This window comes from Oenanthe melanoleuca, chromosome 17 (assembly GCF_029582105.1).
Source record: "Oenanthe melanoleuca isolate GR-GAL-2019-014 chromosome 17, OMel1.0, whole genome shotgun sequence".
In the NCBI taxonomy this organism is placed as follows: Eukaryota; Metazoa; Chordata; class Aves; order Passeriformes; family Muscicapidae; genus Oenanthe; species Oenanthe melanoleuca.
In genome coordinates, this window is record NC_079350.1 from 2,879,236 (window position 1) to 2,896,108 (window position 16,873).

The 16,873-nt window shown below is 52.4% G+C and overlaps 1 protein-coding gene across 2 annotated transcripts in view; it reads left to right on the plus strand.

The window, feature by feature from the left end:
- The window catches only part of GPSM1 (G protein signaling modulator 1), a 65,508-nt gene that overhangs the window by 35,556 nt on the left and 13,079 nt on the right, over positions 1-16,873 (plus strand). The window contains exons 10-11 of one of the 2 annotated variants that reach the window (XM_056505310.1): positions 5,912-5,982; positions 7,857-8,036. In XM_056505310.1, coding sequence (XP_056361285.1) covers positions 5,912-5,982; positions 7,857-8,036 — 251 coding nt within the window. The remainder of the gene's footprint in view (positions 1-5,911; positions 5,983-7,856; positions 8,037-16,873) is intronic. The other variant, XM_056505311.1, reaches the window with a different exon arrangement.

Sequence of the window (16,873 nt, forward strand, 5' to 3'; positions counted from 1 at the left end):
CAAGAAAAGTGGAGGAAGTTCTCTTTTCTCGCCCAGCTAGAATTTCTCTTTTTCTCTGATAACTTTCTGTATGAATGGCCACAGTCTGCTGTGGCATTTCTCTGAGCAGGGCAAGGCCAGACCCTCAGCAGAGTCCCTGTAATCCTTTGAGTGACCTCAGGACCACCCTGCTTCCCTGCACAGCCAGCCTTGGCTTAGCAAAAACAGCTGGCAGAGCTCAGCATCCCACTCCAGCGTGGTCCAGGAGCTGCTGAGAGCTGGAGGCTGATCAGGAGGAGGGATCAAGCACACTCCCCCTCTTTTTTAGAGGATTTTACTCTGGGTGCTTGATGGTGCTAAGCTGACACGTGGTGGTTCCTTCTCTGCCCTCCCTGAGTCAGTCTGGAGGACAAAATCCTGTCCTTGGGCTTGTCTGGCTGCTGGAGATGTTGCCCCTGTTAATTATTGTGTGTCACTTGCTAGCTAAACTCTGGTTTTGATCTCTGCTTGTTCAACACGAGCTGATAGAGGATGGTGGGAGGTCATGAGACTCTGCTGTGTCCTGGCAGGGAGAATCCTGCCCTTAAAGCAAGGCAGGTGTGGCTGCCAAGTCCATCACCCTCCTCTTGAACCAGCCCTGGGGCTATGAGCCTCCTCCCAGCCTGCTCCACCCAGCTCAGGTTATCTCCCAAAGATCCTTCTGTCCCCACAACTGTTCCTCTCTGAAGCAGACGATTGCCTGGGGGTTCATGGTTACAGAGGCTGTGCTGACATGGCCCAACCTTCCCACAGCCCCAAGGCTTGTGTTTGCCAACTGTTTCAGGGCTGGGTGCTCAGTGTTTGCTGCAAATATCCCTCCTAAATATTTCATTCTTTGACCCAAATTGCCGATGTTTTATTTGCAAATCACCCTTGGTTAGAGAAAAGCTAATGCCTGTTGCACAGTTGGGGGAAAACTGAAATCAAAGCAATTACTCAGAGTTGTAAGGCTACAAATAAGATCCCCTTGTACTCCAGGACTGCAGCTTCCCTACTTTGAGTTTACTCCTACTGGGGGAAATAAATAAGAAAAAAAAGTAGCTCCCTTGTGCCATTTCTACCTGCAAGGAGGACTCTCTTTCCAGGTTTTAACTCTTCCAGTGAAGGTGAGGGCTCTTTGGCTGAGCATCTCCTCGTTCCTCTCCCCACCTGAGAGCCCCTGTGGCAGCTGCTCACCCTGAGTGCAGTCAGCAAACACCTCAGGGCTCTGGGTGCTGTCTGCATGTGCAGCATTGCTGTTATTGCTGATATTTTCAGCTCACTGCTCAGCTGTCAGGCTGGGCTGTGGAGATGCAGAACTCGGGTGACACGAGCACAGAGCATCTTGAGGCAAAGGGAGCTGCTCTTTATTGCCACATACTGTGTGCAGCTTTTTAAAGGAGCCACAGGGGAGAAAGCTGCAGGATTCTTGTTCTGGAGCAGGGATTTGTTGTGCTCAGGGCCTGCTGGAGGTTGAGATTTCCTTGTGCTCTGGATCATTGCCTCCCAGCAGAGCAGGGATCATTCCTGCCCTTGTGGTTCCCAGTCCCAGAAGGAGCCAGAGCTGTTGGGATTCCCTGGTCCTTCCCTGCCTGCAGGACTGGGTGAGCAGATGGTCCTGCCCATGGATGGGCACACAGCAGCTTGGCACCAGCATTTTATGGCCCAGTCATTGTAAATAACTGATACTATTTGCTTTCTCTGTTTGGAGAGAAGTATTGTTCTACCCCAGTAGCAACTGGGAAAACAAATGCCACCATTTATCAGGCGAGTGCTGACAATAATAGAGGTCAAGTGGATTTATAGTGCCAGAACCCATTATGTATTTGAAGACTAATTAAAGCCTTAAATGAGATGCTTGTCCTACTGGAGGCTGCTTTTTTTTTTTTTTTTTTTTTTTCCCTTCCTATTCTTTTCCTGCTGCTGTGCTTGTTTTCCCCCTCCCCCTTCCCTTTTAAGAGCTTTGCTGTAATAATGGAGCACGAGGCTGACAGAGCTCCCCTGATTAGATGTCAGCAGTGTGTGATTTGAGCTGCTCCACCAGCACTGGGAGCACTGGACCGTGTCTCCACTGTCACTTAGAGCTGGCAAGGGTTTCCAGACCAGCATCCCACCCCAAACAACTGGCTGGCTGCTCTGATTTAATTACCTTGAGCAGTATTTAGAGTTGCCTGCCCAAATCAGGGTTTGGGTCTGTACAGATGGGGAGAGGCACTGTCCAGGTCTGTGAGAACCCAAAAGCCAAGTCAATATCTGGTTAATAGAGGGGAAATGACCTTTTCCTGAGCACACAGCACATCCTGGTGCTGGGTTTGTTGTGTTGTGTGGGATGCCCAGCCTGTGCTCAGTGAGGAACATGGGCTGCTCTCCTGGAGCCCTGCAGGCACTGGGGGCTGATGGAGCCCCACAACCTTTCCCTGTTGCTGTTCCATGGATCCCCTGTCAGGTTGAATTCTGCCTGCTGTGGATCCCCCAGAGGGATCCAGCCTGTTCCCAGCTGCACAGGCAGAACTGGTGCTGTGTCTGCTCCCAGAGAGAGGGGGAGAGCTGGGGTTTGTCCAAGCACATGTCAGCTTGATGAGAGCTCCTGCCAGGGCTCCCTGGGCTCTGCTGCACATGTTCAGCTCGATCCTGTCATCTGCAATCTCGTGGAGATGGAGCAAAGCTCTGCCTGCCCAGCTTGCCCTAGTGCTCCTCTCCATGAGATGATCCCATCACCATCCTTGACACAACTCCCCTTTGTTCTCCCTGGCTTCAGGTTAAAGACAAGAATGTGAAAACCGTTTAACTCCCCTCAGCAACCAAACTGCAAAAGCAATTTTCAAGTTTTCAGAAAGTTGAAAAAAAAATTAAAAAAAAAAATCCCCTTGGTTCATGGTGCTGTTGAGATCACAGATGGGGAGGAGGAAGAGATTTTGAAAAAAAATATTTAATAAAAAGGGACAACACCCCTGAGAGTGAAAAGAGCAACATCCCAGGAGCTGCAGGAAAACAGGGCATGAATGCAGCCAGTCAGGAGCATTGCTCAGCTGATGTTCACAAGAAGGTTTCAACTTGCTCTCTTTGAGACCTCAGTAAACCTCCAAGACAGAGAGAGCATTTAGAAAGGCCCCTGAGGTTTTCCATTACTCTGCAGCAGGCTTGGTAAACATGCCAATAAGTGCTGGGGAGAGAGAGAGAGAGAGGAGGAAAAAACCTTCCAGAGGAGCAGACCTGGTTTTTCAGCTGCTCAATCCTCATCCCCCCACTGCCACTGTGGATCAGCACTGGGGAGGAGGAGGCAGAGCTCAGCTTTGGCTGGGCATTAAGTGGTGCTGCAGGTATTTCTGGGAAGAATTACTTGGGAGAGGCTGAGAGTTACATCTGGGCCACCTGAGGGAATGGAGATGGAAAGTTAGCAGGACTCCTGTCATGGGACACTGGTGAGTATGGGAAGCTCTGCTCTCCTGGATGGGAATGAGTGGGATGAGAATGGGAGAAGCTCCCATAGGACTCGCTGCTGCTGTGGATCCAGTTTCTTGCAGCCCTGAGTGATAGGGACCCTCTCAATGCTGCCTGTGTGAGTGGTGATGAGTGGGGACAGCGTTTGGTCCCAGCACTGGCTGGATTTCTGAAGAAACAGCAGAGCTGGATGAAGTATTTTGTAATTCTGAACTTCTTCCTGTCTCAGCTCAAGTGTGTGTAACCCCCACACAGCCACAGACAGCCCCCAGCATGAGAACAGGAGGAGGAGATGAGTTGTTCTGCTGCCTGTGTCTATTAAATGAACCCCAGGCAGGTTTCTCTGCTTGGAGATGAATGGCTGCTGGCCAGTTGTTCAGCGCTCTGGGAGCTCACAAAAGCACCTGAGGAGGGAGGTGTGTAATTAATGGCTCTTTGGACAGCTGGAAATGATGTGTGTTTATCTCACTGGGCACACTTTGCTGCTTTCTTGCTTTCCTGGAAGTCACAGTCAGCCGAGGCCGTGACGCACAATCCCTTCCAGGGCTGGGCTGGGCTGCACCCAGATGTGCCTCTGGTGAGGTGTCTGCAGGTGATTTTTACTCCTGATTTTACTCCAGACCCACCTTGCTGCTGCAGGGTGTTCCACAGTGCCTAACTGGGAGCTCTGGGAGCAGCCCAGCGCTGCCTTCCCCTCTCTGAGCTGCTGCCTGAGCCACGTGGCAGCACCAAAAATCCTTCACCCACCTCAGAGCCATCTCTCTATGCTGAGAATGGTGGAGCAAAGGGGGTTTTCTCCAGGGATGGAGCTGTTGGGTGTCTGGGGAGTCACCAGCCCTGGAGTGTTGTGGGAATGAGTGGACATGGCACTCAGTGCCCTGATCTGCTTGGCACGGTGGGAGTTGGTTGGATTTGAGATCTCTGAGGCCTTTTCCAGCAGGAATGCTCTGAGCTGCTGGCTGTGTGGAAAGGGCAGGGTTTGATGGAAAGGCAGACTGCTCCTCCTGACGTGTGTTCAGTGTCTGTTCTCCACCTCCAGCCCTGATGTCAGCCCCCTGAACTCAGAGCCTGCTAATGAATCACCTGAAAACAAAGCTGCTGCTGGTGCTCTTTGGAGTAGAGAGGCAGAAATGTGCAGAAAGGTTTTGGATTGGAACCTTTGTGGCTGCCAGCAGTGAATCCTTCAGGGGGCAAGGGGCACAGACACCAACTGAGGTCACTTGTGACCGAGCTGGGATGGGTGTTCATCACCCTGGCTGGGCTCCAGCTGCTCTGAGCTTCCCAAAGCACTGCTGTCCTTGGGCTGGTGCACTTTGGGTGCAGCTCTGGTGGCATCTGGAGCTCTGCAGGAATCCCTGGAGCCTTTTTCCATTTAATCCTTGTGCTCTGCTTTCAGCCAGCCTTGATTTGTGAATTGGGTGCTGCCAGTGAGCAGCAGTGACCCCCTGAGCTCAGAGGGACAGTGAGCACGGTGCTGCTGGGTTGGGAGCTGGGGAATGGGGGAGGTTTGGGGAGTTTGCTGCTCCAAAACTCCTTGGTTTCCATTCTCAGGGCTCAGCACAGGCATCTCTCCTCCCCCAGGATTTCCCCTGGAGCTTGGAAGGTGTCACAGGACCCTGAGTGGGGGGTTTTGGGCTGTACCCTGAGCAGTGTTGCTGCAGTGGGGTGTCAGATGGGGATCAGCTAAACTGAGCCTTCAGAACCATCAGGGAAGGGCAGAAGCTTTCCCAGGTGTGCTGAAAGCATCCCAGGGCCGTTCTGTACATCCATTTTGTACATCCTGGCTGTCTGTCAGCGAGGCAGGAGCAGCTGGGAGCAGCCTGAAGGGAGGCTGGAGGTAAAGAGGGTTTGGAAACCAGGAGTCAGAGCTGAACTGTGTTTCACCCACTCTGTTGTTGTTGGAATCAAACATCAAAATCTTATGAAATCTCAAATAAATATCATAAATCCTGCCAAGTTTTGATTCCTCTGTCAGGTTCAAGGCAAGATTTTGTTCCCCTTAAGGCTGGGCCTGTGATAGTTAGAAAACATTTGCTCCTTCACTTAGTTTTCCAGCCTCTGTGACTATAGAGAAAAGCTCAAAGTTGAGTCCCAGAAACATTCTTTCAGTTAAAAACATGATGATAAAGCAGAAACCCCACAGATGTATTAAATAATCCATTTGTTATGATTTTTCTCAATGCCAGTCCCATGACTTTTTGTGGTTTAGGGTGAGGTTTGTAACTCCTGAATTCCAGAGACCTTGTCTGAGATCAGGGTCGTGGTGTGACCTGGCTGCAGCTCAGTAGCCTCACACAGCCCTGTGCCAGTGCTTTAGAAAGACCCAAAACAAGAAGAAAAAGCCATATTTGAATCTCAAGGCAGGCAAAGCTGCATCATCCCATCCCTCTGACTTTCAGTTAACCAGAGATCTGCCATGGTTTGGGTTCTCTCTGGGTGACATTTGTGCTGATGTGAGAGTGTTGTTCTGCAGGAGCCAGGCCAAAGAGACTCCAGAGGAACAGCATGGACAGCTTAGACCTGCTCAAGTTCCCCTCTGAAAAGGTAAGCAAAGATGTCTGGCCTCAGAGACTGTCAGGGGGAATTTGTACAAAGGGTTTGTTGTTGACTGGCTTCATTTGGTAAATGTGCAATTAGCAGATATCTCTGGAGTCAGTGGGATTAACCAAAGAGGGTTTCTGGAGAGCTTGGAGGAGAGGAACAGCTGGTCTCACTAAAAAGGCACTTAAAGCTGAAAAGTCACTTCTGGGCTTTTTTTTTGAAGAAGCAGCCCTTTATTGGAAGGATCATTGTGAGCAGCTCAGCCCCAGAGTGGCTGTCAGTGCCTGACACCCCAGTGGAGTGACAGGGGACAGACAGGGATGGGGCACTGCAGGAGGGAGAGGTTTACAGTAAAATACAGCAGGGTTTGCTGCAGGGTTTGTTCCCTGGGCTCTAGGGATTGCTCTGCTCCTGGGAATGTCAGATCTGAGCAGATCAGTTTCCTCTGTGTCCCCAGGGCTGCTCCTGCAGCAGCTGGGGGCACTGAGCCCTTCCAGTCTCAGGGATCATTTCAGTCTCAGAAAATCCTGCTGGTGCTGCTGAGAGCTCAGCCCTTCCTGCTCCCAGAGGAGGTGGCCAGCCCAGCAGCCACGCTGCCTTTTTGGAATGTTTTTGGCACAAATCATCCACATTCACCCAGTGCTTTCCAGGCACAGCTCTCCTGAGTGCCCCAGGGAGCATTTCCCCTTCACAGAGCTGTCACAGAGGGAAAAAGCTCACCCAAGCTGCAGGTGGGTGCACAGGGTCAGTGGGAAACAACCTCAGGCACCTAAAAATCCCAGTAAACACTGGGATGGCCAGTGGCCCTGAATGAACTCTCTTTGGAAAATCAATTGCAACTGTCCTGATGCATTTTTATCAATTCTCCCAGTGGCCCCTGGCTGTTGTGGCTCCTGCCTGCTCTCACCAGCGTGACTCCATCTCTGGGGTGTCGATGGAGAGACAGCAGTGCCCAAGGTCAGGGACATTGGCTCTGTCCTCATCACAGCAGCACAGCCCCAGGGCTGCCCAGGGCTTGGCTCATGTGTGACTTGCTGTTCCTGCTGCAGGGCTGTGGATTTTGGGGTTCCATGGGGAGGGAGGAGCAGGCAGGAGCTGTGGGGTCAGGGTGAGCACTGGGAGGGGGTGAGTTCTGGGTGCAATTCTCTGCTCTGCCCCACTCCCAGGGTGGTCACAGCCCTGGCAGAGGCTGCTGTGCTCTGTGCTGTGCTGGGAGTGAGGCATAAACCCATGAACTGTGACTCTCCAGCATCCTCCCAGTGCTGTCTCTGCCAGAAATTCCTTTTCTTTCTCCTCTGCCTTCAGAGGCAGCAGAGCCCCTCTGTTACCACATTTCAGGAGCTCCTGCCCATCTCCTGCACAGAGCTGTGTTAGGAATTCCCACCTTGGTCCTGAAGCTCCAGCACAGTGCAGGAATGCTGCTCCCTGCTCACCCTGCTCTCCCCAGGGTGTCTCTCACTCCTTCATTTGATCTGCTCTGGTTTTATCTCCCTCTTGTTTATTCCTTTGTGTTCCAGACTCCAATCTCTTTCTCACATGCTGCTTTCACCCTGAAGGTGCTGTGACTGAGTCACCTCTCCTGTTGTCATGCACTGAGCAGGGTGAGGCCTCCACAAGGCACTTTCTAGTTCTCATTTATATTCACTTGGCTGCTTTTTAGCATGTGGACACTGGCTGGCTGTGCTGGTGCCACCAACGTGGCAATGAATCTCCTCCATCTCACTATTGCTATTTGGGATCTGTCCCCTCCATTTCCCCACACCTGGGGTGACAATCCTGCATTTCTGTGTCTGTGCTCCTGTGGGTAGGAGCCAGCAGAGCTCCACGAAAACCTGAGCCAGGCAATTGGTGCAGTGACCTTTTCTTGCTTTCCCCAGGACCAGAATGGGGACAGCCACCACGTGGGAGAGCTGAAGATCTCAGGAAAAGAGTTCTTGTCATTGCCTGGGAGAACAAAGAAGCACAGGGAGCACCAGTGCAGCTCAGAGAGGAGACCCCAGGGATCAGGTGCATCCCCTCTGGATGCTGGGGAAGTCCAAGTCCAGGTGCCACAGTCGGTAGGAAGATGGTTTTAATCTCCAGTGCTGATCTGGGAGTTTCTCATGTTTGTTTTTACTCCATTTCCAGCTGGGTGTGGGGGTGGCAGTGGGGATTTTTGGCTGGAAAGCAGATTCTGTAGCTGTGCTCTGTTTGTTGGCAAATCCTTTTTGCCTTTTTGAGCCTCAGCATCAGTGTCCTTTTAGCAGAGCAGTGGTACCAGTCTCCATCACAAACTGGTCTGTGATCTCAGTGGTGACATTTTTAACCTTCTCTTGGGGACAGGAATCTAGAGCTGAACTTAACACAGGTTAGGATTGTCAGGATTTGAATTCCAGAAAAGCACAGCAGTTTGGGTGCTTGGTGGAGCTTGAATTGATCAGCTCCTGGGGTTCATGAGGAGTGGGGTTGGTGCCTTCAAAAGCCAGAGCCTTTCCCAGGTCTTTGGTGAGTGACCAAAAGTGCTGGTTTCCTTTGCCAAATGTGGGACTGCAGATGTTCTGCTCATGATCTGATCACACTGATGGTCTGTGTGCTCAGTGGTCCCTTAGAATTCATCAGAGATGGCAGCAACCATCATCCAGGAGCTTTTCTTTGGCAGCAGCCCAGGTGGAGCTCATCTCCTCGAGAGCTGCCCTGGTGCTGGTGATTCCAGCTCCTGCTCCTGTGTGGGGAGCTCTGATCAGTCTGTGCTTGGCTCCCTGGGGGTGGTGAGGATCCATGTCCTGGGAACTCCCCAGGTGCCTTTCTGCTGGTTTTTGACAGCTCTGCTGGTTTGGGGCCGTTCCCTTCCTCTTGTTTGATGTTTGTTGTGGCACATGGCAAACACAAATTCTGGGGAGCTTTCCTGCAGCTGGGCTGGGTTTGTTCCCAGTCACACCCACAGTGATGGCACGTTTCTGGGCCGTGGGAGGGGGCTGGGAGGTGTTTGAACTCGGTGATCTCGAGTGAGAAAACCCCAAATCCTCAGCTTGTTGCCAGGAGAGACGAAGCGTAACAGGAACGATCAATGATCTCATGGGTGCTTGGAAGTGTTTAGGATTTTGCTTTACACAGAGTCTCTAACACACTATCACAGTTCTGTGATCATGCAGAGATTCCAGATGGAATAAATCCAAGCCAGAGAAGATAGGCCTGGTTTTTTTTTTTTTGTTCTTTTTTTTTTTTTTTTTTTTTTTTTTCTTTTTTTTCTGTTCCTTGGCATTTAAGAAAAAGCGAAATGAAATTTTTTCATGCTGGCTAAGAAAGAGTCAGAGCTGCAGAGCTTGGGATGAAGCCTGGCTGTGCTGGGGGGATGCTTGAAGGTGTTTCTGGCTCTGAGTCCTTTGTTCCTCATCTGTGGATCATGGGGAGAACATATCCTGCTGTACCTGTGTGCTTGAGTGTTGGACACATGCCTTTTTTACCACAGACATTTCTGATTTTCAGTTCTCTGACCACTGGAGACCAGAATTTTTACACCAACTGAGGTTTTTTTTTTATTTTAGACTTCTCTGAGCTCATTCTTCATTCCCAACTGTGCTCGTGGAAATAGTCTGCTGGGAAAAACATTTCCTGCAGCTCACCGGTGCAAACATGATCACTGAGAGGGAAAACAAAGCTCATCTGAGCCAGAGAGGAGACAGCAGCATGGGGGCACACAAGGCAATACAAAGAGAGAGAAAAACCACTCCTGCCAGAAATAGCCTTGTATTTTTAACTCAGACATTCAGCCAGAGACCAAACAAAAGCCACGCTCCATCAAGAGCTGGGAAAAGCATTCCTTGGGAGTGTAGCTGAGGATCCATGGGCTGGCTTTGGAAAAAAGGCTCAGTGGGGCTTTGCCAAGCACTGGTGACTCCTTGGCAGGGCTGGTGGGGTTTGGGGAGAGGCCAGAGGGCTCTGGGGGACATGGTGGGGTCACTTCAGAGGAGCTTTGCTGTGCTGGTGCTCCCAGGCTGACTCTGCAGCACAGTCAGACCTCAGAGTGTTTAAAGTCAGCTTTGTCCTGTGGGTTTTGCCATGAGCAAAGCAGCCCCACCATGTTCTGCTGTCCTGTGGGAGTTGGAAAGCTGCAATTCCATCCAAGGGAGCCTTTGTAATCCAAGGGAGCAAACCCCACCTGAATGGGAGGGAAGCTTTACCTGGTCAGGCTGTTCAGAAAACAACTCCCCCAGATTCCTCGTTTTGCAGGGAAAAAAGAAAAAATTCTCTTTTATCCATTGAGTCCTTAATGAGAGATGATCTCTAGAGGTTGGTCTGAGGTGCCACAATCCCTGCTGTCCCTGCAGAGGAAAGCCCAGACTGTGAGCAGGGACAAAACTCCTCCCAGGTGATGAGTGTGAGCTGTGGGTGAGCCCTGCTGTCAGCACAGCCCTGAGCTCCATCCCAGAGGGTTCCTGCAGCCGGGATGAGGATGGGGAGGTCCTGGGGGTGATGTGCCTGACTCAGAGCTCCTGCCTTCACCAGCCATCCCCTGCCTGCTGTTTGCCTCCCTCTCCCCGTGCTGTGATGGGGTAATGCTGCTCTCCTGCCTCCCCCGGGGAGCTGACAGAGGCGCGATGATGGCTGGAAAGTTGTTTGAGCTTGGGATGGCAGGAGCCCGTGGTGCTTGTTATTAGCATTGGTGATGATGCTGCTAATTAGCGAGTGCTGGGAAACTCCCCACGGGAGGAGGGGAGGGAGGGGAGGCAGGGCAGAGTGCAGTGAGCAGGGGATGGAGAGCAGCTCTGTGGAGCCCTGAGAGCAGGAGGAGCCGTGGGGATGCTGGCCTGGATGGGAGAAGCCTTGGCCCAGGTGCTGCGGAAGGTAGGACAGGCTGGCAGGTCCCCAGCTCAGAGCTGTGCAGGAGGCTCCTGACCCTGCTGGGGCACACAGGGGGTTCCTTCCCCTTCCCAGGAATATCCCAGCCGTGGCTGGTGGTGGCTCAGAGGAGGAGGAGCAGCCCTGGCAGGGTTTGGGGGTGGCAAGGACAGGGTGCTGTTCACCTGTGAGCCCAGGTGTGCAGCTCCCACGGGAAACTGAGTGCCTGGCTCTGCACAGCAAAGGAGGGTTTGGTCTGGGAGAAGCTGCTGAGGGTGAGGTGCTTTTGGTCATGTTTGGTCACTGCATTAAAACTCTGTCCCTGCAGCTGTGGGCAGCCAGATCCCAGTCCCTCCAAATCCCTCCCTGGCACTCGTGCAGTGCACACCTTCTGAGTTTCCTCTCCTTTAAAAGAACATCAAAGCAGAGGTTTTGTACTACATGAAACTTGCAGAACATCAAAGGCTTGCTCATGAATTTAACCCCTCTCTCCACTGTGGTGAAGGTCAGAATGCTCCAGCTTGGCTTTCACTTGGTAGCAGATGTGATTTAGGGGGTTGTTAGAAGGTTACTGGAAGGATGGGATTTTCTAACACTTCAGAAATATCAGAGATTGTGTCCCTCACCCTGCTCTGTGCAAAAAGAAGAGAGCCCATGGAAGGATGGGGCTGTGTATTCTGGAAAAGAGTTGCTGGGGCCCTGCCCCAACTGTGGGCCTGTGTTTGAGGTGGATGGGACTGAGCATGAGCCAGAGTTCAAGGGCCAAAACACTTTATTGTGTCAAGGTGCAACAGCTGGAGCAAAACCCCTGGAGCGAGGTGAGGATCAACCCCAGCCCTGTGTGGATGTGTGCTCTGAAATGGAAATGGTGCTGATCCTCTGCTCTCTCCCCTTCCAGGGAGTGATTCCTCACTCTCCACTCCTGTCCCCCACCCTGTCCTCAGCCCAGCCCATTTATAGTCAAGGGCAGGAGGAGCTGTGTTGGATTGCAGTGACAGCTTGCAGGGATGGCTTGCTGATGTGCACTGAATGATTTTCAAGCACTGGCCAAACATTCCCTGGAACAAATATTTTTGTAAGGCCTTTTTTATGATTCCAGTCAGAAGCAGCCATAAAAGAAAGGAATTTTTTGTAGGTCGCACATCTCCACCCCAGAGGCAGGTTGCCAGAGTTTGTGATGGTTTTCTGTCTCAGGATTTATTGGGGTGGTTGGGTTGCAGGGTGCTCTGAGGGTCAGCCCTGGGGCAGATCTGGAGGATCCTGCCTGTCCCTGCTGAATCAGGGGCTGTCCTGGCAGCTCTGGGCTGTCAGGTGTCCCCATCCATCCCTGTGCCTGCTCTGGGAGCTGCAGGATGGGCTGGCTGGGTGCTGGGGTGCAGGGATGTGTCAGCCCTGGGGGTCCCACAGCATCATTTCCCTGGTTTTTTGTCTTGTTTAGGAGGAGATTGACACTTCCCCAGTTCCCTCTGGAGCTGGAACTTGGGGTTTACACCAGGCAGCTTTTGCTGTTCTGTGGTTCTGTGCACCTTCCCTCTGTTTGAACATCAGGCTGGTCCCTGCTTCCCCTCCCTGGTGTGGATCCCACAGCACAGGGGCAGTGCACAGCACACCCTCCTTCACCCCACACCTCCAGCTGCAGGGCTGTAATTACACCATTAGTGCTGGTCTGACTCTGCTGTGAACGTGCTCTGAGAGCCAGCAAGGGAGAAGCCAGAGCCAGGCAGAGAGGAAAGGCAGCTGCTGCTAAATTGAAGACTGTTCCTATGACACCTGGAGGCTGCTGTGGTGGTGTCAGTCCTCTTGGAAGTGAGCAGGTAAACACTGTGGAGCTGTGGCTTGTTCTTGGAGTGCTTTATCTTCCTGTTCAGCTGCTGGGACCTTCCAAAGTGCTCGGGGCAGGGAGGCTGTGCTGGTTCCTGGCTGGAGGCAGGAAAGCCTGGAGAGCTCGAGCCTGACAGGTATGGGGAGGCTCTTCCAGGTGTTTGGGCAGGTGGGAGAAGCAGTCAGGGATGTCTTCTCAGTCATTTCTCTCTGAGTCTCTTTGTTGAGCTGTGGGGTTCTTATCTGCTGTTCTCTGGCTCAGGTGGGCTCCTTGCACAGATGCTGCACAAGCCAGGAGAGGTGCAAGAGCTGCTCTCCCAAATCTGGAGGTGCAGCAGAGCCAGAGCTGAGGCTCTCAGGAGTTCTGACAGTAATTCTTCAGTGGGACTTTGGTCATGGGAGGCAGGGAAATAAATGTGGGGATAGAAAACCTCTGCAGAAAGTGGCAGCACAGGGGTGGGGGAGGCAGCAGAGTTTTCTGGCTTGTGCTGCCTCTGCTGCATTCAGTTGCCTCAGAGGCAAATTATCAGTTTCTTCCTTGAATATTAACAGCTGCCAGGTAATGAATTCCCCCTCTCTGTTTTATAATGGCATTAAAATTGGGATTTGCCTTGGTTTTCTCTGTAATTATCCAATGAGCCTGTGTGAGGGAGAGGGAGGCAGGGCAGAGCTGGCTCTGCTGCAGGTGAGTGTCCTGCCTGGGGGATTGAACTTGGGAATGACCCTCCCTGAGGAGCAGATCCAAGGGATTGAATTTGGGAATGACCCTTCCTGAGGAGCAGATCCAAGGGATTGAATTTGGGAATGACCCTTCCTGAGGGGCAGATCCAAGGGATTGAATTTGGGAATGACCCTTCCTGAGGAGCAGATCCAAGGGATTGAATTTGGGAATGACCCTTCCTGAGAGGGCAGGAAACTTCATGTGCTCCCAGGGACAGGGCTGCTGTTGGCAGGGCAGTGTCTGTGTGGGCTGCAGGGATCAGTGTCCCTGGTCTCCCTGTCTTTGGGGTATTTCTGTTGCTTGCACACCCTCTTGCTGTGTTTCCCTCCTCCCAGGCTGAGGTCAGGCTGTGGATCAAAGCTGAGCTGTGTGCAGGGGAGATGGGAGGCAGGGTTGGTACAAGCCTGTGCCTGTGCATCAGCCACACACAGGGGAAGGAGCCTGGGCTGTGCCATGTGCAGGAGGGTGCCCAAGCCCTGGCATCTGCAGGGATGACACCAAGGACACCCAGGGTCTGGGTGTTTCTCTGCTCCCTCAGGTTGAGGATCAGGGACTTCATCTCCCATCCTTAACTGGCTGCATGTGGAGGTCAGCTCTGGAGCTAGGACACTGTAGAAAAAAAGACTCTTACCAGAGAAATCTGCTCTAGGAAGGAGGTAGAAACTCAGCTGGCTGTCCAAGGTCACCCAGCAGAATTGTGGTGGAGGTCTGAAGGTCAGTGACCCAGGCTGGAGGTGACAAACCAAGCTCCCCAAATCCATTCTTCTCCCCTTGACTCATTGTAACTGAGTTTGCAGTCATTGGCACTTTGAAGCCATAATTGAGGTCTGCTCTCCTCCTTGCACAACCTTTTCTCCCAGCAAACTGTCAGCCATCAAGTGGGATGAGACAGTAGAAGAGATGTTACACTCACCATTTCCTAGAAACTGTCACTTTAAAGAGAACAGCACTGGAAAAAAAAAAGGATGAATTGAAGCCAAACCCAGAGTGATAAACCTCCAAATGTTTGATTTCTCTCAAAATCTGGAACTTCTCATTCCTTTCTCGGGTCTCTGCCATGCCTGGGGCACTTTGTACCTTCAGAGTTCTGGCCTCTGGTATTTATTAAACTTCACATGGCAGAAGAGCTTAAAAAATAACATAGCCCAGGTTCTCTTTGGATGTAAATCAGCCTAACTGGGCTTAAATCCCTGGAGCTGGGGTGACACCAGATGACAAGGGGGCCTCTGGTGGCTCGGGGCTGTGTTTGATTTTCTTGCACAACCATCCCTGACTCCCAGCTGTGGCTGGGGGGATCTGGCTTGGATGGATCCAGCAGGTCCCTGTGCTGGGGAGGGATCATGGTCTGTGCTGGGCTACCCAGAGAACCCTTTCAGTACCAATAACTTGTGTTTTTCTTTGTGCAAATTATATTTAAAGCCAGGAAATGCATGCTGATATGTTTTCTGGGTTTCACTGAAGGCCAGAGCTGCATAACCAGACCAGCTCTGCCTGAGCCTTATCTCTGATTGTGGCTGTTTCAGCTGGAGGCTCCCCCAGAGGACACAGACACAGCACAGCCTTGGGGCAGGTTTGGGTTTTGTCTGTTGCAGCCCAGCTTTGGGGAGCCCAGATCACCCCCAGAGAGCAGCCCTGGGACATCCTGCTCAGAGCCCACCCTGCTGCCTTCCCTGGCACCAGGCAGCTCCATCCCTGGAGTTTGTGCTCAGGGAGGAGGGTTCCAGGAGGAACCTGGCTGTTCATGTCACTGTCCCATCCTCTCCTCTGGATTTAGGGTGGCCTTGGGGTCTCTCTGAGCTGTCCTTGCCTCTGTACTTAAGGTGCAGGAAACTGAGGCTCCCTGGGAGCTGGCTGAGGGTCCTCCATGGCTGCAGGAGAAGGATGGGAATCCATAAATCCCAGGAAGGTTTGAGGGGTGTTTCTTGGAGCTCTCCTGATAAAATCTGCTGTGGCAGCAGGAGGGTTGCCCCTGTTCCCAGATGAGTGTGAAGGCAGCTGAGGAGGGGGCAGAATCAGAGGTGCAGGCAGCAATTCCCAGCTGGACAGGAGGTGTCCCTGGACAGGAGGTGTCCCTGGACAGCTGGACAGAAGTGTCCCTGGACAGGTGGACAGAGGGTGTTCCTGGTTTTGGCCCTGGCTGCAGGCTGGGCACAGCCTGAGTCAGGTTAACGTGGCCTCTGCTCACACCTCACCTTCAGCATCCACATTTCCCATTAGCAGTGCTATTTTTAAGGCTCCCTAGGCAGTTAACACCAATTAATCTAAAAAAGTGCAAATGATGGTTTTTCAGAGCCCCCGGCTCGTTCCCATTCCCTGTGTGGCCCCAGAGCCCTGGCAGAGCTGAGCCCGGTGAAGTGCTCTGAGTGCAGGGAGGGCTGGAGAGGTTCCCTGGGGAGATGGGCAATTAGAGCAGGGCCCCAAACCATCCCATGGATCCAAATTTCCATCCTGGATCGTGCTGTTTGTGCCCCAGGGGAAGCTGCAGCTCCCTGCAGTGCTCATGGAAGAGCAGTGATTCTGGAGAGGCAGCAGAGCAGGCACTGGCTGCAGGAGGTGCCACTCCCCTGGCACCTGCAGGAGAGTCCCAGGAGGACTTTTTTGCCTGTATCTAAAGCCACTTGAATCCCAGTGTTCTCTGGGCACTGTCATGTGGAGCAAACCCCAAGCAGGGTGTAGTTTCATCCTGCCCTGTGCAGTCCCCAGAGCAGGAGATGCTTCTGGCTGATAGGAGGAGCTGCTCCTGCCTTTGCATGTGATTTCTGTCTTGCCTGTTTCAACTCTCCTGAGCAGGTCAGACCGTGGCTGCAGTGGCAAAGCCACAGGTACCAGCCCCAGGAGCCCTCCCTGCCCCAGCAGGGCCAGGATTTCGTGTTTTGTGGGGTGCCTTGCACAACAAAGCCTTGATCTCCAACGCGGCCTCCAGGCGCTCCTGGGCTGGCAGTAAACAATAATTAACATCTGGGCGTTTGCTGAGCCAGGGCTGTTTGTGTGCAGGCTGGATGTGTTATGGGTGCTGATGTGGATGGGTGTGCACAGCTCCACCAGCAGCTTCCCCCATCCCCAGCACCCCTGAGGAAGGTGCTGCAGCTGCTCAGCTCCTTCTTCAAACCTCGCTGTGCTCAGAGCAAGTAGGTGTCTAAATAAAAGTCTGATTCAAGAAAGCAGCACAATTTTGGCAATCCAGAGACGAGCAGGCTTTTTTTGCAAAGCATTTTCAAAGCAAACTGTCAGGAGGTTCCATTGTGAGGTGCAGGGGATGGGGGGAGCAGAGCATCTCTGCAGCTGGAGCACTGGGTTGTCTCCATCACCAAAGAGGAGCTCACCTGCCCTGCTCCGTGGGGCTTGGAGTGGGGAGGTGGGTGGAGAAAGTGCTCTATATATTAACCTTGTGCTAATTAATCAGGAATATGGGTTATACCCTTTCAAACAACCGAGTTATTTCAGTTTAGCAAATTAGTGCTGCTCAGCTGAGACTCCAGGGCTGAGCAAGGTCCTGGTTCCAGCCCTCTCCAAGTGCAGAGTCAATCACTGCAG